The 26,121-nt window shown below is 41.5% G+C and overlaps 1 protein-coding gene across 1 annotated transcript in view; it reads right to left on the bottom strand.

Moving 5' to 3' along the window:
• Positions 1-26,121, bottom strand: part of LOC109431943 (tyrosine-protein phosphatase 99A) — a 586,380-nt gene that overhangs the window by 142,755 nt on the left and 417,504 nt on the right. The window contains exon 7 of the mRNA XM_029856676.2: positions 14,259-14,373. Coding sequence (XP_029712536.2) covers positions 14,259-14,373 — 115 coding nt within the window. The remainder of the gene's footprint in view (positions 1-14,258; positions 14,374-26,121) is intronic.

The following is a 26,121-nucleotide window of genomic DNA, read 5'->3' as shown; positions in this document are numbered from 1 at the left end:
TTCCTCGGGTATGATTACTACTCGGTTTTGCGCTTCTTCCTTCCTACAATGATTAAGAGACGGATGCTAATTTCATTAAACCCCTGAAAGTTCCATTTTGGCCGATTCATAATAATTTCCAAGAAATCATCATTTGTACTGAAGAATTCCGTTTCAGTTTGCTCTTCGTTGAAAAACAATTTTGCAAATGTTAGGATTGGCAATCATTAGAAGGCAAATGTTTAATAAAGCGTAAAACAGTGGGAAGCCTTTCATCTTAGAAGTCAGCAAATAAAAACGCGGAAAATCACTCACCATCAGAATTGCCATGGTATTCCATAATAATCAACCGTATAATCCGCCATTGGGATTCAAGATTCAATCAACCATAACGAAAAGGTTCTCTGTTTCCTCCCTTTCTGGTGAAAAGCTGACAAACTAATTAGAGCTCGCTGTCCCTGCTCGTTCAACTAGCTGACGGGTTTCATTAGGACGCGATTTCATATGTACGGTTTTCGAACCACACAGAGTGCACAAAACCATCACCCGAAAATGGGAAAACTAAATGAAATTTGGAAAAGTAATCTCGCTGACGCCGAACTATTCGCCTTTTTTTTGCTGCTGACAAGGCCGCGTGGCCTCATTGCTGTCTATTCACATTAAAAAGCCTTCCGAATGACTACTCACTACTCCATCGGCTCGGCACGCATAATCCATTTTCAGTGGTTTGGGCGTTTCTACCATTTTTTTTTCATATAGACAGATGTGTGGTTATATCCGTTTGTTAGTTGTGGGTTTTGATTTGCTTTTTGAATAATATCAACCTAACAACTACTGCATTGACAATATGTGGCGCAAGTCGACATTTGAATTACATTCCATTAATGAAGTTATATTCAGATCAGAATTTTGAAATCAGAAAGGTTTATCATGCATTAAGAATTGATTTTATACATTCTATTCATGTCATATGTTTCGGCATCTATGCCCGTTCGGTAAAGGCAGTTTTCGCACTGGTCATTTCCTACCACACGAATGCAAAAATAGATTAGAGGGAGGATTTTACTCATTTCGACAGATAACTCAAAAAAGAACAAAACAATGTATGCCACAAAAGTTCAGCTTATTGGACACAGTGACTTAATTTCCTCAACAGCGGGGACTATTGATAAAACAAAACGATGTTATATCTTGCTGGAGAATCTCTTGGATATTTTTTTTTCAAATTTACATTCAATCTCCTATACCCAATCCTGGAACAGGCCCTGAATGAAGATTTTGGAGCAATTCCTGGGAAAACCTCCCCAAGAATCCCAGGAGGAATCCTGGAAGGAATTCATGAAAAAGAAGAAATCCCAGAAAAGACCTTGGAGGCAAAATCTGGCAGGAATTCTGGTTAAAGCCCCTGAAGAAATCCTAAGCAGAACTCTTGAAAGAATCCTGTGAAGAATCTCTGGAGAAATCTCTGAAGGAAACCCTGATGTAATCTGGAAGAAACCCCTTTAAGAATTTGCTGAAAGAATCTCAACAGAAATCTAAAAATAAAAACCTCGGGAATAATTATCGAAAGGTTTCCATGATGAATCAATGAAAGATACTCATAAGTAGTCTCAGGAGGAGTCAATGAAGAAATCCCTGGAGAAATCATTAAAGGAATGTTGGATGGAATCCCTGAAGGAATCTCGAAACAAATTCCGAAACGAATGCAATGTGTGCAACGTGCATGAATGTCAGAGCGGGAGAGGAAACTCACGACAATTCAAAAATAATTCCTCTCCTACTCTGATATTCATGCACATCCCAGATCTAATTCCATCCGAATGAGATTTGGATTGTGAAAAGGAACATACCATGTGTACACTAACCGGGCTGCAAAACGGTGAGTCGATAAGGAGACCATCAAATATAGCTCTGGTCCTCACAAGTTCCTACCTCATGCTTCCACGGGTCAAGCGATGACAAAGACCGCCAGCTAAGAGTTGTGTGCTTAGCTGGTAGTGCAGCCTGGGCACTGTTGTCCTTCTGACTTCAGCTAGATTGAGGAGGTACGATCCGAGTGTCTGTTCACCAAGGAGGGGCGGCTCAAACAGCGTCTGTTCTGGCATCCAGCGGCTGAGTAAGAAACGCTGCACCACGCCCAGCTAGATCCAAGGTGGTAGCCCCATCAGCGTGGTCGTCCCAGTGTTGGTTGGGACGTTAAACAGAACTGGCACGATGGCCCTCCGGCGAGACAGGAGTGTTGGCGTAGGCCCAATAAGCCACCCGTAAAAAAACCCATTGCGAATAACATAGGAGAAAATACGACTCGATACAATCGGCAAAGACCCACGCGACGAAATAAGGACTACGATTGGAAACTTGGAACATGGAATTGCAAGTCACTAGGTTTCGCAGGATGTGACAGGATAATCTACGACGAACTACATCCCCGCAACTTCGACATCGTGGCGTTGCAGGAACTTTGTTGGACTGGACAGAAAGTGTGGAAAAGCGGGCATCGAGCGGCTACCTTCTACCAAAGCTGTGGCACCACCAATGAACTGGGAACAGGATTTATAGTGTTGGGCAAGATGCGACAACGTGTGATCGGGTGGCAGCCGATCAACGCAAGGATGTGCATGTTGAGAGTTAAGGGCCGTTTCTTCAACTACAGCATCATCAACGTCCACTGCCCACACGAAGGGAGACCCGATGACGAGAAAGAAGCGTTCTACGCGCAGTTAGAGCAAACATACGATGGTTGCTCGCCGCGTGACGTGAAAATCGTTGTCGGCGACATGAACGCGCAGGTAGGAAGGGAGGAAATGTACAGACCGGTAATCGGGCGAAACAGCCTGCACGCCGTATCGAATGATAACGGCCAGCGATGCGTAAACTTTGCAGCCTCCCGTGGTATGGTAGTCCGAAGCACCTTCTTCCCCCGCAAAGATATCCACAAAGCCACCTGGAGATCACCCGACCAACAAACAGAAAACCAAATCGACCACGTTCTGATCGACGGTAAATTCTTCTCGGATATAACCAATGTCCGCACATACCGCAGTGCGAATATAGATTCGGATCACTACTTAGTCGCTGTATGCATGCGCTCAAAACTTTCGACAGTTATCACCACGCGTCGAAGTCGAACGCCGCGACTCAACATCGAGCAGCTGCGTAACGTAGAAGTGGCTCAAGACTACGCGCAGCAGTTAGCAGTGGCCCTACCAACGGAAGAGCAGCTTGGCGCAGCTACACTTGAAGATGGCTGGAGGGACATCCGATCCGCCATAGGTAGTACCTCGGCTACAGCACTTGCAAGTACCGGAGGTGGCGTGGTAACAGATCTAGGAGTATGTGCACAGGACGAAAGACTTCCGGCCCCTGACCTTCAAGAGATTGAGGAGGAGGTTGGCCGGTTGAAAAACAACAAAGCCGCTGGAGCAGATCAACTACCAAGCGAGCTTCTAAAATACGGTGGAGAAGCACTGGTGAGAGCACTACACTGGGTCATTACCAAGATTTGGGAGGAGGAAGTATTACCGGAGGAATGGATGGAAGGTATCGTGTGTCCCATCTACAAAAAGGGCGACAAGTTGGATTGCGGGAACTACCGCGCGATCACACTACTGAGCGCTGCCTACAAGATACTCTCTCAAATTTTATGCCGCCGTCTATCACCGATTGCAAGAGAGTTCGTGGGGCAATATCAGGCTGGATTTATGGGTGAACGCGCTACAACGGACCAGATGTTCGCCATCCGCCAGGTGTTGCAGAAATGCCGCGAATACAACGTGCCCACACATCACTTGTTCATCGATTTCAAAGCGGCGTATGATACAATCGATCGAGAACAGCTATGGCAGATTATGCACGAATACGGATTCCCGGATAAACTGATACGGTTGATCAAGGCGACGATGGATCGAGTGATGTGCGTAGTTCGAGTATCAGGGACACTCTCGAGTCCCTTCGAATCTCGCAGAGGGTTACGGCAAGGTGGTCTTTCGTGCTTGCTGTTCAACATTGCTTTGGAGGGTGTAATAAGAAGAGCGGGGATAAACACGAGTGGGACGATTTTCACGAAGTCCGTTCAGCTGCTTGGTTTCGCCGATGATATTGATATTATTGCTCGTAAATTTGAGAAGATGGCGGAAACGTACATCCGACTAAAGAGTGAAGCCAGGCGAATCGGATTAGTCATTAATGTGTCGAAGACAAAGTACATGATGGCAAAGGGCTCCAGGGAGGAATCACCGCGCCCGCCACCCCGAATTCATATCGACGGTGATGAAATCGAGGCGGTTGAAGAATTCGTGTACTTGGGCTCACTGGTGACCGACGACAACGACACCAGCAGAGAAATTCAGAGGCGCATTGTGGCAGGAAATCGTGCCTACTTTGGACTCCGCAGAACTCTACGATCGAATAAAGTTCGCCGTAACACGAAGTTAACCATCTACAAAACGTTGATTAGACCGGTCGTCCTCTATGGGCACGAAACATGGACCCTACGTGCAGAGGACCAACGCGCCCTTGGAGTTTTCGAACGGAAGGTGTTGCGTACCATCTACGGCGGAGTGCAGATGGAAGACGGGACTTGGAGAAGGCGAATGAACCACGAGCTGCATCAGCTGCTGAGAGAACCAACCATCGTCCATACCGCGAAAATCGGGAGGCTACGGTGGGCGGGTCACGTCATCAGGATGTCGGATAGCAACCCGACTAAAATGGTTCTCGAGAGTCATCCGACCGGTACAAGAAGACGTGGAGCGCAGCGAGCTAGGTGGGTCGACCAAGTGAAGGACGATCTGCGGACCCTACGCAGAGTGCGGAACTGGAGACAAACAGCCATGGACCGAGTGGAATGGAGGCGGCTACTATGTACAGCAGAGGCCACCCCGGCCTTAGCCTGACCGGTAAGGTAAGGTAAGTATGTGTACACTAACTAGTGGAATCGAGTTCAGTTCTGTGGGACGGCGAAGGTCAAGTGCCTCCGTAGCTTGGAGGAAAGCGTCCGTCTAGCAAATTGGGAGTCGTGGGTGCGATTTTCCCACCGGAGTATGTGGATTTCTTTTCACAATTTAATCTCTGTTTTTTTTCATCAAACACGTGTTTCTGTTGTGTGCAAGAATGTCAAAGCATTCAAACGTTGTAAAACGTCGAATGTCAAAACGTTGAAAGGACAAAACGTCGAAGGGACAAAAAAAAGTCAAAAGCAAGGTCAAAAGGACAAAACGTTGAAACGTTGAAGAATGTAATTCCTGTAAAAGAATAAAGAACTCACTACTTGCTAACATTACTTGTTTTCGACGTTTTGTCTTTTTGCTGTTTTGTCCTTTCGAAGTTTTGTTCCTTCCGACGTTTTGGCATTCGGCGTTCTGTCTTCCGATGTTTTGTCCCTAAGTCGTAATAATTTTGACAGGAATCACTGAAACAATACTAAGAAGAACCTATGGAAGCAATTCAAAAAAAAACTTAGATGAAATGCTGAAAAGAATCCCGCGAAGAATCCCATTAGAAATCTCGAGAGGCATCCAGGTTGGAATCCCTGGAGGAACCCCGGGAGGGACCCCTGAAAAAACAACCAGGACTAATTCCGGCTGAAGAAATCTCGGGAGAAGTGTTCGGCAGAATAGCGGAACAATTCCTGCGAGAATTCCTGATAGAATCTCGCGAGGAATCCCTGAAAGAATACTGGAAGAAATCATTGAAGAAATTTTTAATTTTTGAAAGCCTCTTGAAGAAATCTTTAAAATAATATTGAGAGAAATCACGAAAGGAGTCTTGGGCCAATCTCTAAAGAAAGCTGTAGACCAGCGTTTCTCAAACTATGGGTCGCGACCCACTGGTGGGTCGCGGGCTGAATTTTGGTGGGTCGCGAAACCTTGAGTGATACTGTAATAAATGCCTTACTTAACTTATGTCTTACTGAAAGAAAATTTTGAAATTTGCAAGTACTATCTTAGGGAATTGGCAGAGATATTTCAAGGAACTACATTTCTCCTTAATGTAAAACATTAATAAATCCCGTTTCAATTTCGCATATAAACTTTAAAGTTACAAATCAGACGAACGAAACATCGAACAAAGCTGTATTTGATTATCCTCGCTTTGCTCACTCGCTAAAAGAGGCAGCTTTTTCAAAACAGGCCAATTTGCCTACGAATTTTTGAGATTAACGCTTTTGAAAACGTGAGTAGGGGTTCAAGTCGGTCATTGTGGCGCCATATTTGTATTTTCTGTTGTTTGACCTTAATTCAATTCAATTTATTTTTTTATGAGACTTCGTCTGGAGAACATTGAACATTAAAACTACCCAGTCAACCAGTCATCGTATAAGATGTTGTATAAGATGTTGAAGTGAAGGCGATATGCGTACATTTTACATGCGCCTAAATGGAGGCATGCACGCATATGGCCTCCACTTTATCATCTTATGCAACATCTTATACGATGACTGGTTGTCTGGGTACTGTCTGTGTTCTGATTTCGATTTTGAAACAATGAGTTTTTAATCGGAAAGTTTGAGATTCTGGGAAAATTTTAGATTTTTTGTTCTAAAAAATTGCTTTCATTACAGATTTGTGGGAATGGCAATTGACTTCGAGTAATTGCTTGCAATTTGCATTTCCAGTTAGATTTCACGTCAAGTTGAGTAGTTTGAATTTCCGAAAAAAAATACATGCAAAAAATTTCCAAATTTCGAAACGAAAGCACCGAAAATTTTGTAATCCCCACTTACTACACAGCTAAACAAGTAATCGTAATTAAATAGAAATTTAATAAGCGTATGAAAGATCGAATTACAATTTTAAAGATACTTTCCAGATTTTGCAGTTCTACAATTTAAAAAACGAGAAAAAAAACAAGCAAAATGCATGATCAGAATTACTTTCATTTGAAAGTAAGTTTCAAAAGTTCTTCAAAAGCGCTAAATTGGAGTTTTTATAAACTAAATGTTTATTTTCTCTCTAAATGTTATATAGATCACCTCAACTCTGTGAAGTTCTGTTGTGTTGCATGGAGCCAAACTGGTTTAGTTTGCATTAGAAACATGCCAACTTATCTCAAATTCTTTAGACCACGTGATACTGAACGGTTGGGCCAGTCTAAATTTTCAAAATTGGCTTGTTTTATGCTGGTGGGTCGTCAAATTCTGTAACAATCTAAAGTGGGTCGCAAGCTCAAAAAGTTTGAGAACCCCTGCTGTAGACAATTTAAATTCTTGGAGGCATCATTGAAGAAATTCCGGCAGGAACCGTTGAAAGCATCCTGGGAGGAAACTGGAGGATCCTGGGAGAAATCTCGGAAAGAATCCCTGAAGAAACAGCAGGGGAGCAGCCTCTTAAGGAATCATTAAAAAAATCCAGTAGGATTCTATGATAGTAACTCAGGAAGAACCCCTGAGAGAATAGTGAGGAAAAACTCTGAAGAAATCATAAGAGAAACCCCTAAAGGAAACCCGGGAGGAACCATCGAAGATCTTCGGGAGTAAGGAATGAGTGAATTTTGGACGGAATTCTGGGAGGACGTGATAAAGGAACCCCGGAAGGAATCATTAAATGAATCGCTGGAAAATTCTGGAACGACTATCGGTCGGAATCCCTGAAAGAATACCGGAAAAAATCACGGAACAAAATCCAAAAAAAATCCAGGAGGAATCATGGAAGTGTTGGAATATAGTAGTGTCAGCCCCCTGGTACGATGAACAGTATGACAGAAGCATCAGTTAATGATTGTGATGATTGTTTTGGTAAGTCCTAGAGTGTATACGTTGTTGAGAGATGACAAAGCTGATAGCCGATGTGTGTATTATATTGTAAATAGTCCGTACTAGTTTGTTAACGAATAAACATGTTGTAATTTACAACTTGTAAATAATCGGCGGTTTAGTTTTCGCTGTATCACGAATCTCGCGACGGTCTAGGAGTTTGTGTTGCCCACCGTGTTCGCTGTGCCAATATGAAGAAATTTCAGGATAAGGTCCTGAAAGAATGCCGTGAGGAATCCTCGAAGGTATGTCAGGAGCCATTTCTGCAAGAATTCTTGAAAAAATCCTTGAAGGAATTCCTAATGTAATCTCAGAATTAATGAAGCAAAGCAATTCTGGATGATATCCCTAAAAAAGTCCCGGGAGAAATGCTTGAAGAAATCTCGAGAGGAAACCTTGAAGGAATCCTGGAAGATTCCTGGAAGGAATGCCGAGAAAATTCCCTGAAGAAATTGCTGTACGAGTTCTGGAAAATATCAATGCGGGATTCCTCGTGAGGAATCTCTACAAGGGATCTCGGAAAGAAACCCTGAAGTTAACGCGAAAAAAATCTGCAGAATCTCTGAAGGAATTAATGATGGAAACCCCTGACTGAAACCCAGGAGAAAGAAAGACACTCTAGAAAAATCCCGGAAGTAATCTCTAAACGAACCCCAAAAACAATCAATTAATAAATCCCAGAACGATTCTCTGAAGGAATCCCAGAAAGAATATATAAAGGAATCCCAGGGAAACCCGGGATGAATTAATAAAGAAATCCCGAGAGGAATACCCTATTAAAACCCTGAATACTTCCTAAGAAATCCCTAAATGAATCCCGGCAGAAATGATACAATCCTTGTAAGAATTCCTTTTGAGAATCCCGGAAGAAATCTCGAGAAAAAGAAGGAATCCCAAACATATTCTCTGAAGGAATCCCTGAAGGAATGCCTATGAGAGCACCGAGAGAAGCCCCTGAAAGAATCCCGGAAAACATTCCCTGGTGAAATGCCATGGTACAATGCTCGAATTCTTCCAGAATACATCAATAACATTTATTATCCCAATTTGTATTTGCACCAAGGTGTTTTTCAATGATTTCAACTTTAATTATCACTAAATACCAAATTTTATCTAACTTTTTATCATATTCGCTTTCTCTACAAGTTGTCTAAGATATGACTTAAATAAAACCATATGATATGAAAAAATGAGGAGGTTTTGCGCCCGTTTGAGAATGAGCGGTGTTGTTTGTTCAACTCAAGCGGGCTTTTCCCTGCTCCTAAATAAATAAATAAATAAATAAATAAATAAATAAATAAAAACCTGGGAAAAATCGAAAAGAGATTCGCACCACATTTTTACCGCACAGTTTCTTAGCTTTTCAGAACACTTTGTTTCTTCAGCTCATTCGATTTTTCAGATGGCAAAGCTTGTCATATTAAAAAAAATTAATGCGGTAAGGAGTAATTAAGACATTCGTTTGCTTAACGTTAGTTACTACCTGTGTTGTAGAGAAATATGAAACAAAATTTTTTGCATTGACAAAGCCCATAATGATGATTCTTGTTCAAATATTTCAATGGAAATTACTTTAATTAATCGAGAATTTTTTTTTTCTTATCGAAACTTTCATTGTGTTTGTAAATACAGTCGGAATTCGCTCGTTGAGCCACAACCTCCACTCAACCAACGAATTCGATTCGTTAGTTGGGTCAAGTGACAGCAGTACAAGGGGCGTGCGCATTGTTTTTTTTTTAATCATGTTAAGGTTGGAAGTAAAAAGTAAAATTTTGTAAACTTCTCAATTTGTTTCACATTTAGAGCAAAACTAATTCGGACGCTTTTTTCGTGTCTTCGTGAAAATTTTCTTCCGCGATTCCTCTTGTGATCTGTTTAGCACTACGCCACCGGGACAGAACTTCCGCGAGTGAAAATCAAAGTGTGACCCCTAGTGTGGCCCTTCCAGTGTGTCGGAAGTGGTCCAGCGCACGATTCAGCGCAAGTGTATCGAATCGAGTGTGTTCACGGTGAGCGCGTTGCGGTGGAAGGAAGCAGCATTTTGTGTGGAAGAAGATCGGTGGAAGTGATTCATTGGACAACCATACCGGATACTTCGCCGCAATCTATCTGCTGCAGTCAACTCCAAGAATTTGCGTCGGAAGAACAAGCCAATGGGAACATTTGCTGTTGGATAAGCGTAACAAAGAATAATCGTCATTTTCTCCTAATTTGGTGAGCTCGTTTCATGCTTTTCTTCTTGAATGTATTATCCGTGGAGTTGAAAACCGTGATTTTTTCATACACAAAAATCGATTTTGCGATGCCTTGTGTTTGTAGGAAAATCAACATCGAATTAAACGTTTTATAATGACTTTCATTCCGCTCCTTTGACTTTTAAATTATTTAGCATTCTTATTTTCGTAGGATATTGTTCGGCTGATACTTTTCAAGTCAAGTAGTTGCAGGAGACTTATCTTGGTGAGCCCGTCCCAATTGAACACTAAATTAATTTCGTAACAATCCAGTCCCATAACTTAATCATACCCGACCTTTCCCGTACCAAAATCCCTTCTCCTTTCTATTTACGAGAGCGTCGGTGAGTCGCTGGCATCTCGATAAATAGATATCATCCCTTCCCTATTATCCCTTCCCATCCACATAACGTGTTTCTTAAAGTTTCAGAGAGCGATCAATGGCGCTTAAGCCTAGTTAAGTTAGCCAGGACACATGGTCCAAATGCCTGTGCCCCAACCCGGAAGCAAAATGACCCATGGAGTGACACAATTTCTTAGCTACGTCACTCCCAACGTTGGTGTTAAAAATCACTTACACTCACATCAACACATCTACATGATCAACTCGAATACACTTACACAATCTGAATCTTGCCGCATCACTCGATTATGGTGAATCCCCAAACAACCCATTCCAAAAATCCCACTCCTCGACACCTATGGGGGCGCCGGTGAGTCGCTGGCCTTTCATAAAGTAGGTGTCATATCATCACATCCTTTCCTTTCCTCGTAACGGAGAAGATGGGCGTGGCCGGCAATGGAAGTTTGCATGTCTTTTTTACTTCAACCTCTGATTGGATAGCTGTTTCTTCCTAAATAGCATTTCATAAGCAATTAGAATAGGAGTATTTAAGTTTTAACATGACAACTTTCAGTATGCAATCTACGAATTACTCCGTTACAACGCAACGCAACGCATTTAGAGCAAAACTGATTCGTTTTGCAAGATGCATATATGGCCAATGCGAGAATTGATTATCTTAATTAAATTTTATTCTGTGAAGTGAAAATACAGATGATTATGAAACCACCCGGATTAAAATGCAAGCACAAAACGCTTTCAGTGATCGACAAAATAAAGATTGCCGATCTTTTGCTTTTGTTTCGTGGTAATTATTCACTTTTTTTCAAGAAATATGGAATAGAAATTCTTCTCCTGTAAAGTCTGTTACTGTAAAGTTTAAGAAACTAAAAACTCATTTGCTCGCCCCTCGGAATTACACATTGGTTGTCATTTGTTCAACATCAAATTTTAATCATCTAGTTAACAGAGCCCTATTGTTTTACTTTTACCACAGAGAAGTTCTCTGAGAGAACAGACATCCAAGTCCAGTTCCGAAACTGTGTGAGGAATTTAACGGCCATTTGAAATCGTCAACACAAGTGGCAACATCGTGGCGCTGCAATCGGTTAATTTTCCATACTAATTTAATTCACCACTTGAAATGTTTCAATTCACCACTGACTGTGGCAATATGGTGTTTGGTGGCGTTAGGGTTTTGGTGTATTGGTTTGCAACCTTACTCAAGTGAAGATTCATATCCTTACACAACATTCAGAATGAAATTTGTTCTAGCCTTGATGTATGTTCTCTGTGGTTGATATTATTTGCTTCGTTAGAATGTTTACTATAATGGCTAGGAGAAACTTTTTTGGATATCGTGCTCAAATTGAAATGGCAGTCATTCGTTAGTGTAGGTACATATCTATAATTTCTGAAACCGTTCATAGAATACATTTCGTGTAAATCCATCGCCCAGTGCACATTACTATCACCTGGTGGAAATGTTTCATGTGGAATATCGTCAACAGAAAGCGCTATAGGGTGGGGCGGTACAAAATGGGTCACCTATGGATGGATCACCATAACTTTGTAAATACAAATCGTGTTGGTTTGTATTCGTCCGCTACTCTTTAATATACTAGTTAGCTATGCTAAAAGTCGATAAATAATAAATACAAAATATGATGTTGAACAAGCAGTTTTAAAAAGTGATCGATTTTGCGCCGTAAAAAAGTGCGGACAAGATGGGTCACCTTATAAGTATTTCACATTTTCTCGACGAAAAACGTCAAAATATAAGATTTGTTTCGCATTCATATATGCTTCATATCCATACTGAGTAAACAAGAGCTACTAGTAAACATTCTAAAAACTATTTGGAATATAAAAAAAATTTACGATTTGAGTGATCCTAAGGCGACTTGAAAATCGATGTTCTCACTAAAAAAATATCATAATTTTATGTTGTAATTTTGAGCGTTCATTCCGCTTGATTGAAGTCATTTATGAGATAGTCTTGTAATTAAAAAATAAATAACTTTTGAATGCTCCAAAAATATGTTCAAAATTGATGATGAGGTGACCCATCTTGTCAGATTATATGAAATGTATCGCATAAGAAAAATGGCCATTTTATTTTTTATTTCCAATGAGAATGAATAATTTTTCAATCAATGCCCCAAACTTTTGTATATTCATGCTGGTCATCTAACATAATTATTAACATAATCAAAACATGAGTAATGCGCCCGAAAATGGCACTGACCCATCTTGCCCCGCCCCACCCTATGCATCAAAAGCAAACAAAAACGATGCACGCGCCTCTGGTTGTGAGAGCCGAAACTATGAAGAATTAAAATGATCGTTAAAAGCATGGTCGAATTTCGCCAGTGTTACGTCTGTTTGTCCGTGACTCATGCATGAGCAAAATTTCATCTTACTTAGAGAAGGTCGCCTCTACGCGGTTCGTGTATTGAACTGGAAATGCTCAATTCCCATTTTTTATTAAAACATATAGTAGTAGCAGCAGTGGCAGTATTCTGGAAAGAAACAGATATTTTCGAATAAAAATGGGGTGGTGTACACAATTTTCTCTAAAATCACCAATAATACAGCAACTGCTCCAACCCCAGGGCCACACCACCACACTTTCTACTTTTGTAAAAAAAAAGACAACTACACCGTCTTCGACCTTGCCGACCTCTATAGACTGTACAATACTAACATTCGACAACGGACAATATACATAAAAAACCAGTGGCCCAGTGGAGAATTTTCCGTTTGACGAAAAGTTTTCCCCGACTGGAGCGGGAATCGAACCCACACTCCGAGGCTTACGAGACACCTAAATGACTGACGCCGCTAACCGCTCGGCCACAAAGCCCACAAGGTAAAGTCCCAGTCAGTTGAAAATAAAACAATTATAAATATATCTTTTGCTTCAGAACCCTTAAGCCACCTAATCGCGTTGAAGAGCCAACGAGAGCTATATTTTATTTGATTTTGTTTTCATCCCGCCACATCCCATTAGCTGAATTTTTAATAAAAGTATAATAGCCGTAATGTCGGAGGCTCGTCGATTTTTTTATTTATTCATTTTCAAGTGTTTCGAATGGCAATACTCCATCTGTAGTACCATCATCGTACGAAAGTTTTTCAGGTTTAGAAGTTTATTTTACTTTCACGCAATTTCCCACCGTTCCCAAACACTGCGCTGTTGAAAACGTGGGTGGTGAATATGCTCTAGCCGATTTATGGCTGCATTCGGTGGAAAAAAAAAACTCATAAAAAGCTTGTTTTTTTCCAACCGCGTGTATAGCGTCAGTTTTTTTCCTCGCCCCAATACTGACTGTCAAGTGGTGAAGAGCAAAAATTGAATCAAGAATTTACTGGCCACGGTGCGATCGCCACCACCGTCAGTGGTGTCTGCCTCGTTCTGTCTGAGGGATGGTGAACAAGATTTCATTTCAGTTTTATGGCCGCTATCTACATGCAACGGTAAGTTCTACATCTGTAACGCAGGACGAGGTCGTTAAATATTTATTTGAGTGCGGTCTTCAGTGTGTACGCATGGTGGTTTTATTTTTGCACCATATAGTGTTTGTTGCTAGATTAAACGTTGGCCATGTGAGCAATTTAGGCGCCCTCTGGAGAACCATATTTTACGTTTTCGTTTTCGACCAGTTAATAGGAAAAACACCTACGGGAAAAATAATAAATTCCTAGTGACGGACATATTGTTTTGAACTAATGTGGAATCCATTCTAAGTCATTGTCATATCTGTTTTAATACACATTTAAAAATAATATGATCTATTAAATTATACAAAATAACAATTCTTGATTCATTTTAGTAATCGCAGGGAGATGTTGTTAGACATAGCTGAATTCACATAAAATATACGATCATAAACCCATAAGCTGGCCCGTGCGGTTATATTGTGATATCCATATAATGTCCACTTACCTCCCTCATCGGTCATCACCAGGACTGTCGTCGGCGGTCCCAATCCTTCCGGGTTGAACACCTGTATCGACGCCAGATACTGGGTATAAGTTTCAAGGTGATGAATCTCGTGGCTCTGGAAGCGAAAGATAGAAGAAGGAACAGGTTTTCACTATAAATTTAGGTGGTGTGTTTGGAAGAGTCTTCCCCATCCCTTTGGCGGGAAATTTTTATGGTCCATTTTGCTGGTGATGATTCATTTCAGGTGCTAAGATTTAGCGTTCTCTCAAGTATTATCCTTCCGGGTCGGGAGACGTTTCACAGTCTCAGTGTCCTGGGTTTCTCTCCCGCTGCGGCGCAGAACGTGCTCGAAAAATTTATGTTATTTTCGGATGGCGGTATAAATATCGCTTTGAATTAATCTGGTGCTTCCCGCAACTGTGGAAACAGCTGTTCTGCGTACAATGGCGTAGTAAGGTTAATATATGCCCATGCCCCGAAACCATACTGCTATTATAATCTCACCACAAAAGAACCAAACAGGCGATTCAAAAGTAAATATGAAGGGCTCATATGGACGAATTAAGTAGTAAATGCGCGTATTATCAGCACAGCTATGAACAGTTCGATTCCTGGTCGGTCCAGAATTTTTCCGTTGTGGAATTTATCTTGAATTCTTGAATCTTCTTGCCTGTAGCACGAAACAGGAATACAAAACTGGTAATTATCAAAGAAAGCTATAAGTTAACTATGTATAATAAATAATTGAAAAGAGTCTCTGTCAAAGGGGTACGTTAGGCTGCAAAGAACGAGTAGCATAAGAAATGTTCTCTGACTTTAGGCAGAATATGTTTAGTTGGTTAACTTGTGATACATGGGGGCATTCAACCAATAGACAAATTTACGATTATAACTCAAACTTTTTATTGTTTTTAGCGGTTGGTACAATTTTGGCTTGCCAAATAGAAACAGCAAGCAATTTGTCCACCAAGTCTCCGTACCTATAGAACAACACACCATCCACATATCGCTGACTGAGCTCCACCAGTTTTGTGATATTTTGGACCCACACTACGTTCCACCACTTGATGGGAAAACTTTATGCGGGTACAAGATATTTCACTTCTATTTTCATTCTCTGCAAGCGCTTTTAGGGCTCTTGGGAAGGATGAAGCATACGAAAATTAGAGGATTATGTATAGCTACTGTTGTTATGATGGGCCTAAACGTGGTGGCTCCTGGCTCACACTCGTCATGAAAGGGGTTCAAATTTAAATCATAATTACCCCACAGATTGCTGCCATCGTTGTAACTTTTAATTTTTCGTGCTTATGATGGTTTTGGGTTTTCTTCAGAATAATTGTAAAATATTATTGTTTGAACGAGTATCTTCAAGTACTATAGAAAATTTATGTTTTCGGAACAAATAAGAATAAAAAATATGATTGATTCACCAAACCAACTATTGATGTGTTATTAACACATCAAGCATTTGCTCAAATGACACGGTAAAGGCTGGGTATGCTGCGCAATTCAGATCCCATTGTGATCCACTAGCCTCTGCCCAGCAAACCCTATCCCTACCTGCACGTGGTACCAGCCGGAAACTATGAGGAACCTTGGGGAAGACCGGTGGGAACTTTGGTCGCAGGCTGACAGAGAAAGGGGGTTTGCTTCGGCAAACCTGAGCGTCTGTTCTCCAGGAGGAGCGGCTCACAACAGCGTCTGATCCCCATGTTAGGGGCGGCTGATCAACGTCCGAGTGCCAGGGCAGGACTCTAAGCTCAATTGTGCACTATGGTCCTCCGGAAAGTAGGGGGTTGGTGTCAGGCCCTACGAGCCAGCCGTAAAAAAAAATATTGTAACGGAAAATCAGCAACACATTAATACGAACCGAGACCAACGGCAACGACCCCAGCGAACGAAAAGGACGATTGGAAACTCAGTACGTGGAACTGCCGATCTCTCAACTTCATTGGGAGCACCCGCATACTTGCCGATCTACTGAAGTACCGCGGGTTCAGCATCGTAGCGCTGCAGGAGGTGTGTTGGACAGGATCCATGGTGCGAATGTTTATAGGTGATCATACCATCTACCAGAGCTGCGGCAACACACGCGAGCTGGGAACAGCTTTCATCGTGATGGGTGATATGCAGAGGCGCGTGATCGGTTGGTGGCCGATCTACGAAAGAATTTGCAGGTTGAGGATCAAAAGCCGATTCTTCAACTTCAGCATAATAAACGTGCACAGCCCACACTCCGGAAGCACTGATGATGACAAGGAAGCATTTTACGCACAGCTCAAACGCGAGTACGACCGCTGCCCAAGCCACTTGACTTCTGTTTGTAACGTTCCACGTTCTGTCGGGTTTCTTGCTGCAGCATTACCGCCCTCGCTGCGTTCTTCTCCTCCAAAACCGTTCTGCACTCTTCGTCGAACCTTTCCACGTACCTGTTCCGTCGATTCCTTTCCACGTACCCAATGGTGCTCTCGGTTGCGTCTTACATGGCTGCTTTCACTGTACTCCAGCAGTCCTCTAGAGGGGCCTCATCGAGGTCGCTCTCGTCTGGCAACGTGGCATCGAGATTCTGCGCGTAAGCTGAGGCGACATCCGGTTGTTTCAGTCGCTCTAGGTTGTACCGTGGTGGTCGCCAGTACCGTACATTGTTGATAACGGAGAGTTTTGGGCGCAGTGTGACCATCACCAGATAGTGGTCGGAGTCGATGTTAGCGCCACGATAGTTCCTGACGTCGATAATGTTGGAGAAATGCCGTCCGTCAATCAGAACGTGGTCGATTTGAGATTCCGTCTGCTGTGGTGATCTCCAGGTGTAACGATAAGGGAGGCTGTGTTGGAAAAAGGTGCTATGTATGGCCATATTTTTGGAGGCGGTGAAATCAATGAGTCGTCGGTCGTTATCGTTCGTCAGCTGGTGGGCGCTGAACTTTCCAATCGTCGATCTGAATTCCTCCTACCTCGCCTATCTGAGCGTTTAGATCTGCTATGATGATCTTGGGCAGCTATCGTACTGGCGTTCGAGCGGCACGTATAATGCGTCGTTGGCATCATTTGTGGTTCCGGAATGAGGCCTGTGTACGTTGATTTTGCTGAAGTTGAAAAACTGGCCCTTGACCCTCAACTACCAACCAGTCACGCGCCTTTGCATACCTCCCATCACTATAAATGCTGTTCCCAGCTCGCGTATGTTGCCGAAGCTAGTAGATGGTATGATGACCTCTAAACGTTCGCACCATTGAGCCTGTCCAGCACACCTCCTGCAGCGCTACAATACCGAACCCGTGGTCCTTCAGTATATCGGCAAGTATGCCGCAGCTTTCGATGAAATTAAGGGATCTGCAGTTCTACGTACCGAACTTCCAATCGCAAGTCCTTTTGTTCGGCGGGGTCGTTGCCGTCGGTCTCGGTTCATATTCTCTTGTTGAAGATTCGGTGCTTGGTTTTTTATGGCCGGTTCGTTGGACCTAACACCAATGGCCCGGTTTACTGTTCGGAGGGACTCAGTATGCCTCCAGTAGGGATTATCAGAAAGAATTTCTGAAGAGAGATCTCCAATCGGATCTCCTCCTGGGAAACCCTCAGAACGAACTTTCAGAGGAACTCCCAGAGGGAAGTTCAGCAGGAATCCATTAAAGGAACTCCCGAAAGAATCCCCAGGAGCAACTCCTTCCAAAGGGAATTCAAAGTGGAATCTCCAAATGAAATTTATGGTGGAATCCCAAGAGGATAGAAATCTCCAAACAAAAATCCTTGTGAGAAATCAGGCAGAAAATAGCCAATCATTACAAATATTCTATCTTTTCTTTGACATTGTCTTATCAGGGTTTCAGTCCTGAGCACCCACGGTGGTATAGAAGGCCGAATTGTTAGATCTCCGTCCTGGGTGATTGCCCGCCATCGCCTTTACCAGTGGCCAGGTCAAATTTCTGTCGACTTGCTGAGGTTGCTGCGTTGTTGAGGCTGAGCCGCCTTGAGCTTCTGGGTCTGCCTCTGCTGCGATGTCCTGCTGGGTTCCAATCGAATGCTTGCTTGCAGATTTCGCGTCCGCCCCTGCGTAGAGTGTGGTCTACCTCCATATTCGCTCCCGTTATTCTGTCGTTCTTGGCTTTTGATGACATTGACGATGGAGCTCCACGATAGAGATCCAATTGAGTGTGGCCACCAAGCTTGAATTATATACCTACCACAGGCATTTATTGATGAGGACCTGCAGCTGTTGAGTGTTCTCCACTTATACACACCAAGTTTCGGTGGCGTACAGCAGCGCATATTTCACGTTCGAATTGAAAATTCGGATTTGGGTGCGTCAACTATTTTCAACTATATTCAACTAATTGTTTTTCCATACATTTCTTAAAATCGTTAAAGCGGACCTCGCCTTCTTGATCCGTGCACCTATGTCGATCTTGGTGCTGCCATTGGCCGCCATTTGACTACCAAGATATTGCAAGCTTTCAACATTCTTCACTGCATGCCCAGCGACAGTAAAGCTAGAAAAGGTGACCGTGTTTACATTCAACGATTTGGTCTTGTTGACGTTGATGGTAACACCTGCTGCCGCGGAACGATCGGCAAGATCATCGAGCTTGCTCTGCATATCATAGCTCCGTTGAGCTAGGGTAGCAACGTCATCAGCCAATGTGAAGTTATTTAGGTGCCCCATTGTAATCCAGCGGAGATATTTAGTATACATTTTTGCCTCACTCCAGCAACGACCCGGATGGATCGGACAAAACACCGTTGTTGTGCAGTACTCTGCACGAAAATTTCCTGTACTGTGTTTCAACAAGGCCGATGATTTTCTCAGGAACACCCTTGCGCCTGAGGGATCTCCACATTAAAACTCTCGTGATTAAGACGGTCGAAAGCTTCTTCACAATCAATGAACACCAGGTACAGAGACACTTGGAATTCATTGATTTGCTTCAGGATGATACGGAGCGTGACAGTATGGTCCACACAGGATCGTTGGGCACGGAATCCTGCTTGCTGCCGTCGGAGAACTGCGTCAATCTTCTACTGTATCCGTTTAAGGATCACTTCCCAAGGAACAGAGATAGCTGAAAAACAGTTTCTTAAGATGAAGTTTGCTTAAGAGTTGTTTGTTCAATTCATATACAGCTAAAATGTTGGTTGGGTTTCCAGAGGACTTTGAGAACGATACCCGCCTAGAAATTTACAGTTTGTCTTAGATTCCAAACAGTAAAATTCTTCTAACTGTTAATGTTGACATATCACAGACTGTTCTCTTCATGTTGAACAGTGCAAAGCCTGATGCTTTGTATTATAAAAAATGGTTTAAGCGATTCATATCAAACTGTTACAATATATTATAGAGTACAATCAATGTTAAATTATACGGAAATAAAAACACGTCATGTACTGTTGAAAAACAGCGGCACCTTTTGACAAACGGTCGATTTGCTTGCTTACGCTTTTCACTTACACACGCATTCATTACTATATGTAACAATTTTTAAACAATATGTCAAATGGTTGTACGCATTGGTATTTGTGTGCAAAACATGAAACGAAAATTTTGGCAGCTTTGTTTGTTTTTTTTAGTTGCTCTGTTTATTTTTGGGGTAAGAAGTCCGGAATCTAAAAAAAATGGATCGGAAACGGGTTGGCCCTGCAGCCTTGCCCTTAATTCCAGAACCGTGTGTAGTGCCGGAACCCGATTGTTATTTGCCGCAACTCGGTGATCACCAGCGCAACGGAACCTAGCAGCAATCGCAGTTCTACGGCAACGACGGCAGCTCCTCCTGTAAGGCAGATTTGGCTGCCAGAAGTACTCCGAGAGGCAAGTCAGGATTCAGCAACATCCTTCCTTCATAGTGGGCATTGGGGATTATGGAACAGGTGGACTTGTGGGTGAGTCATAACACCATCCACCGCAAGCTGCATCTTCATACCACCCAAAAGTTGCAGAGTTGCAGATGATTGGCCAGGCTAACTGAAGCCACTCGAGGTCTGTACGGTACAACTGACCTTGCTTCCTACCAACCGTACAACATCAACACGGCGAAAAGTGCTGCCTGGGAGTGCTTGGAATTGGAACTGCTGGAAATATGACTGGATTTGGTCAGTCGCTATTATTAGAAGCCAAATCCTTAGAGATTGAAAAAATCCGGATGGCCTACGTGTGGCAGTCGAGCTGGATTTAGATGATGGCGTTGGAATGGATAATGCAAATTCAGGTAATATTTTCTTCCTCAATCCTCTTTATTTTACTGATAATCCATGAACATTTCCAGATATTCAAGATGCCTGCGTATGCATATATCTATTTGATTGAAGTTAGGAAGATTTAACGAGTGACACCGGTGCAGAAACTCATGACGACACCGGTACCGACTTCTGGCTCGGTTTTGTTCTGCCGACCATTACCGAACCGAACTTCCCAGCAAGCATGGGAAAACTCATTCGCTCACCCGAATGCCGGCGATGCAAACTAGCAAAAAGAACGCCAACAACCCAATACTGAGTGAGAGCACGGCGCACTAAGAACGAACGGTCGCCACCGACGCCAACGAAGCGAATCAGGAGAGAAACAAATAGTGCCATTTACACTTATCAATAAGTTGATTCAACCAAGAGGTTCAATCTTTCCTTCAACTTCATCAAGAAACACAATTTGATGGAAATATTGCTAAATGTATTGCATGCATTTTTATTGAGGAAAACATGGATGATAATGTTGAATCTTGATGTAAATACTGACCAACCTGCAAAAGCGAGGATTGAGGTTGGTGATCATAATATGATATTATCCTCAATACTTCCCTTCCGAAACCACCACTATCATCCAGTTTGACCAAACCATCAAGATCATCCAAGTTCGTCAAACTTTCCTCTCGACTTGTTTGATTCGATCAATCCAGCAGTGCAAAAGAGTCAGCAGATTGAGCGAAAGAGATAGCAATTCACCAATGTTCAGCGCGCGGTTCACGGCGTTCATGGTGGCCAGTTCAATTGAATTTTATAGAATGCTTTGAAAGCAAATTTCTAGAAATAAATTGTCACGTTTTTGCTTTGTAAATAAAATAAAGACTTGATCATTAGAAAAGTGAAAATTTCGATATTTCGCTTGCTTATTCAATTCCAATAATGATTATGAAAAAATATTTTTTTGATAGTTTTGGTCATTTACCACGCCATATTCGATTTTTTTCATAAACTCATATCTATTGAACCCAATCTCTCCGATTAGCATGATGAATTGTTAAATAGTGGATCTATTTACTAATTCATCATGTTATTTTTCCTAATGTCTTGAGAAGGTTAATGTTTCTTAATTTCTAACACAAGATATGAACTTCTATCGTTGGGGGCTGTCCATTAATTACGTAAGGGAAATTTTGCGATTTTTCTACACCCCCTCCTCCCTTGTAAGATTTTTTGTATGGAAAGCCAAATATTTTTGTATGGCGCGTAAGATTTCTCAAACCCCCCCTCCCCCTATAAACCCTTACGTAATTAATGGACAGCCCCTTGAATCAAAATATTTCATACAAAATGGAGCTTAAACAATAATTGGGTTCTTTAGGGGTATCTAGATTATTGCATAATCGGAATCTCCGTCCAAAAATTAGTCGAAATCCAAAATTTCATCATTTTAGGTGCCCGGGAACTATTTTTTAAATTCATTTTAAGTTTGTATGGGGATTTTTTTTTTGTTCGGGGCGAACTGTCACTTTATCGATTGAACTGTCATTCTATCCACGGAAATTAAAACTGTTTTGTTTATTTAACCATCAAAACAAAGGAATCGGAACGCAATAAAATCACGTTATACTCAGAAAAATGAGCTCTTTCGATTAGGCTAAAGAAAAAGGGAATATTTAATTCACTAAACAACCCAATTATTAACAGTTAGGTTCGAACAAGTTTTGATTTTTGCTAAAGTCATAGTAAATATGTAAAGCAAAATAGGTTTAGAAAACAAAGGCTGATAAGAGGTTAATGCCATATTGATTTGTTTGATTCGTCTATAATTTAAAATGTTTGCTTTATCCGTTATTATTGTTCCGTCGGAGGAACAGCATAGGACCGGTAGCTCGATGGGAAGGAAGGGAACTTAGCCTTCGGAAAGGCTGTGGCTTCCACTGGGGAGGAAAAGACGGTTGTACACTAAAACTACTTAACTAGCTGTGGTAAAAATGGCCGATCCGAAAGTTCCTCGAGGAGAATGGCCTTTGGGACGAGTTGTGAAAGTGTATACCGGGGACGATGGTCTTGTGCGCTATGCAGATGTGCGGACCCAGAATACTACACTGCGTCGACCTGTAACGAAGTTGGCAGTTATTGAAGGTTTAGATTGAGTAGTTTGTATGTTAGTATGACGTCGGTCTAAAAACGAGGGGGAGAAAATGTAAGTTACTACGCCACACGGTAGAGAAAATAAGTCAACATTGTAGAATTGGCCAACTATAATTCTCGAAGAAAATAATCCTACTTTCTCAAATTGACCAACCATGATTCTTTGTAGAGAAAAAGACAAAATAAAAAGGTTAGAATTTGTTGAACACCAAACACGCAAGTTGTGTAGTTTTTCTTACTCCGTTCATTCTCCGAATGTTCCGGGGTTTCCGGGTCAATTCCTCATTTCCCGTGAAGCGAGAATTTAGGAATCGACACTAGCTATATTTCTTCTCTTCGGTGTGTACAGTTCTGTGGTTGAATGAAGACTGTTTTCTTGTTGCGCGCGCACTCTTCAAAGGCTGGGTAGAAACTGCCTTGGGGAAGGAAATTTCCTTGCATGCGCTGCGTTGTGGTGATGGTGGAATATTCCGTACATAGGCTATGGTACGATGGTTCGGGCGTCGTCAGCTGCTAGCACATAAGGACATGCCGTTCAGGCGTGATTGGTTGGTCAGTCGATCCTCGTGCATGCTCGATCACGTTGTCGCTCGGTCGGTGGGACAGGCACACAAACGACGTGGTGTGTGTAAGGATGATAGGGTGGTTGTTAGTGGGGTTGAAGCCGTAAATTACTCGCGGCGACTCGAGGTTAGTTTGGTTGGGGAGATGAGGACAAATTCTAAATGGGTCTTCGCGTTGGGAGCGAACAATTATTAATATAGGTTTCTCTATAGCTAGATTGGTAACTGAACGATAATTAAATTATATGTCCTGAGAGTGGCTTTGGGTATTTTTGGCAGTTTTTCTCTCTTTGCCATGCCATAAGGGGTTTTTGTCGTCCGAATAGCTTGAAACACTTTGATTGGCAAAGATGTGACGCCAAGTTGAGGTTTACCAGACTTTAGATGACACCCCATGACGAAGAGAACAAATCTGTCGAAAATATACTGAGTTTCCCTATATAGTTCTAGCATTTATACTAAAGGCACTAGCAAACCGCATATGCGTTAGTGGAAATAAAAGATGTGATATAAAACATGATAAACCAATGTTAAATATTAAACATTATTCCTAAATAATGTAATGAAAATTTACGATGCGCAACTTACTTGAACTTGAAAATATTTATTTGGCAGCGCTTTCTTGTTTCCTTTACCATCATTTCATCAATAGGGGAGACTGGGGAGACTTGATCCCTTTTTCTTAATTTACCTGAAACTTTAAGAAAAAACACAAAACTAGATCCGATTTCCGTACAAAATGGCAGGTAAACATCTATTGCAAGTTAATACACAACAGAAGGCCTTTAAATTATTGTTAAAGTTTTCAAAACTGTGTTTTTATGGAGGCATGTCTTATGATATATTTTTCAAAAATGGGTGACACTTGATCCCCCTTCGAGCACATGGTTTATTTTAAGGGACAATAATTCCAGAGTCTTCCTATTCATTTTCTTTTCGAGTTATCTTGTATTTTCGATGAATATGGAGTGTTTGAAATTGTAATATTTCCTTAAATTTTTAAGGATATGCCGTATTTTCAAAATGGGGAGACTTGATCCCCCTTTTCTTGGTTTGTACTAAAGTTATAATTATCCGACACATTTTATCGTTGAACAGACTATAATTCCAAGTAAATAGATGCTTCCGAATAGAATTTTATTTTTCACATGTATAATGTGTGTGTAATCCTCGAGGGATCAAGTCTCCCCATGTCACTGTTGTGCATACTAAGCTGAATAATTTAAAATATCTTAACAACAGCCTTATTTGGATAAATAAGTTTGAAAATATTTTATTTAAACTATGTGCTGTAAAATTTTGATAGGATTTGGTTCAATTTTCACAAAGTTATTGAGATTTTTTGGAATCGCCTAAAAGATTTCTGAAGGACTGAAAACAAACCATCAGCCGTTAAAAAATAATGCAATGTACAATCGAAATCACTAGTAGCCAAAACATAGTCGTATGTCCAGGAGTAGTTTTGGAAAAATTATGCTAGAAGAAAAATGTTTTTGATTCCGAGCAAATATGGGGGGAACAAGTCTCCCCAGGGATCAAGTCTCCTCAGTCTCCCCTAATTATTTCTTTCTCAAGGATTATTGATGAAATCACGAAGATCAAACCAAGTATCAATCCAATATCTTCGACATTGCCCCTTTCCAGAGAAATGGGTCTAGCCGAGTTTTGAACAGAGAGAAAATCTCCCGGCAGTATGAGAGAAGGGAGAGAAGTTAATGCATAAAGAGGAAAAAAATGTAGCATACGTGCACAGCTAGCAAAGCAAAGCCTTTTATTGATTGGTGGTGGTTGATTTTCAGTCCTACCAAACCCAATGCGGAAGATAATGTATACAATGCATTTCTGTCAAATTTTGTTTTGTTTTTTTTTGAATAAATGTGAATGGAAAACATTGTTTCTTCTTCTAAGCTTTACCATTTTTACACATTCAAACATATTATACATATTTTTTATTACGAAATATTTTTGGACAGCCCATGGGATGGGACTTTAAATACCTTCAGCGCCGTCTTGCTGAATTACCTTTATATTTCGACATTACACAAAATTACTACTGAAGGGTGTTTTTTGTCAGAAGGGGCAACGCAAGTAAGCCACCATAATTTGCAAACTATGAATTAATTTTTAATCAGTATTAACGAGATTTTTAGCATTAGGCTAGTTCATCTCGGGACCCACGCTTTATTTCCCTTACGAAGGAAGAACTCACACTTTGTAAATTTGTCGGGAGTGGGATTCGATCCCAGGTCATCGGCGTGATAGTCACGTGATTTAACCATCACACCAGGTCCGCTCCACGAATTATTAATTAACTGGTGTTAGAGACCGGCAAAGCACCAGTAATTTTTTTAGCAAAGTTCGGTGGGACACCAACCGACTTATAAGATTACATAAAAAAAGTTGTGAACTGTTTATTACCACTAATGCATTGTAATCGTTGGATTCATTACATTTAAATAAAAAATCTTGGGGAAAATACTTCTGCATACATTGTTTCTTTTGTTCGATGATTTATTACATCTGAATTCAGTTTTCTTTTTTGTATGTATTATACATTTCAATAGCTGTTTATTTAACTTTAAAAAAAATATATGTATGGCAACACGGCAATGATGATGCTCTCGATCACGCGCTGCTGCATTGAAAGGATGATAGGTTGATCTGGAGGGAAAATATTGAACCAATCAATTGATCCATGGAATAATTTGACCCATGGTTTGAGCAATCTTCGAGAGGATTGATGTAAAATTTTTGGAGGTGGGGAAATATTGAAGAGAAACTTGAAGTAAAATGCGCTATGGAGGGGAAATATTGCTGCGTGGTTGATCAAACGGAAGATAGGGGAAAAGTTGAATGATTGATATCAATCTATTTTTGAACAATATCATACCTTCAATGTTTCCATAAAACGGCCAACTATTGATCAATATATGCATCGTGTGACTGGCGCTAATAGAGAGCGAATTGAATCAGCTTGC

The sequence above is a fragment of the Aedes albopictus genome, chromosome 1 (genome assembly GCF_035046485.1).
Source record: "Aedes albopictus strain Foshan chromosome 1, AalbF5, whole genome shotgun sequence".
NCBI lineage: Eukaryota > Metazoa > Arthropoda > Insecta > Diptera > Culicidae > Aedes > Aedes albopictus.
This window is presented reverse-complemented; position numbering and strand designations above follow the sequence as displayed.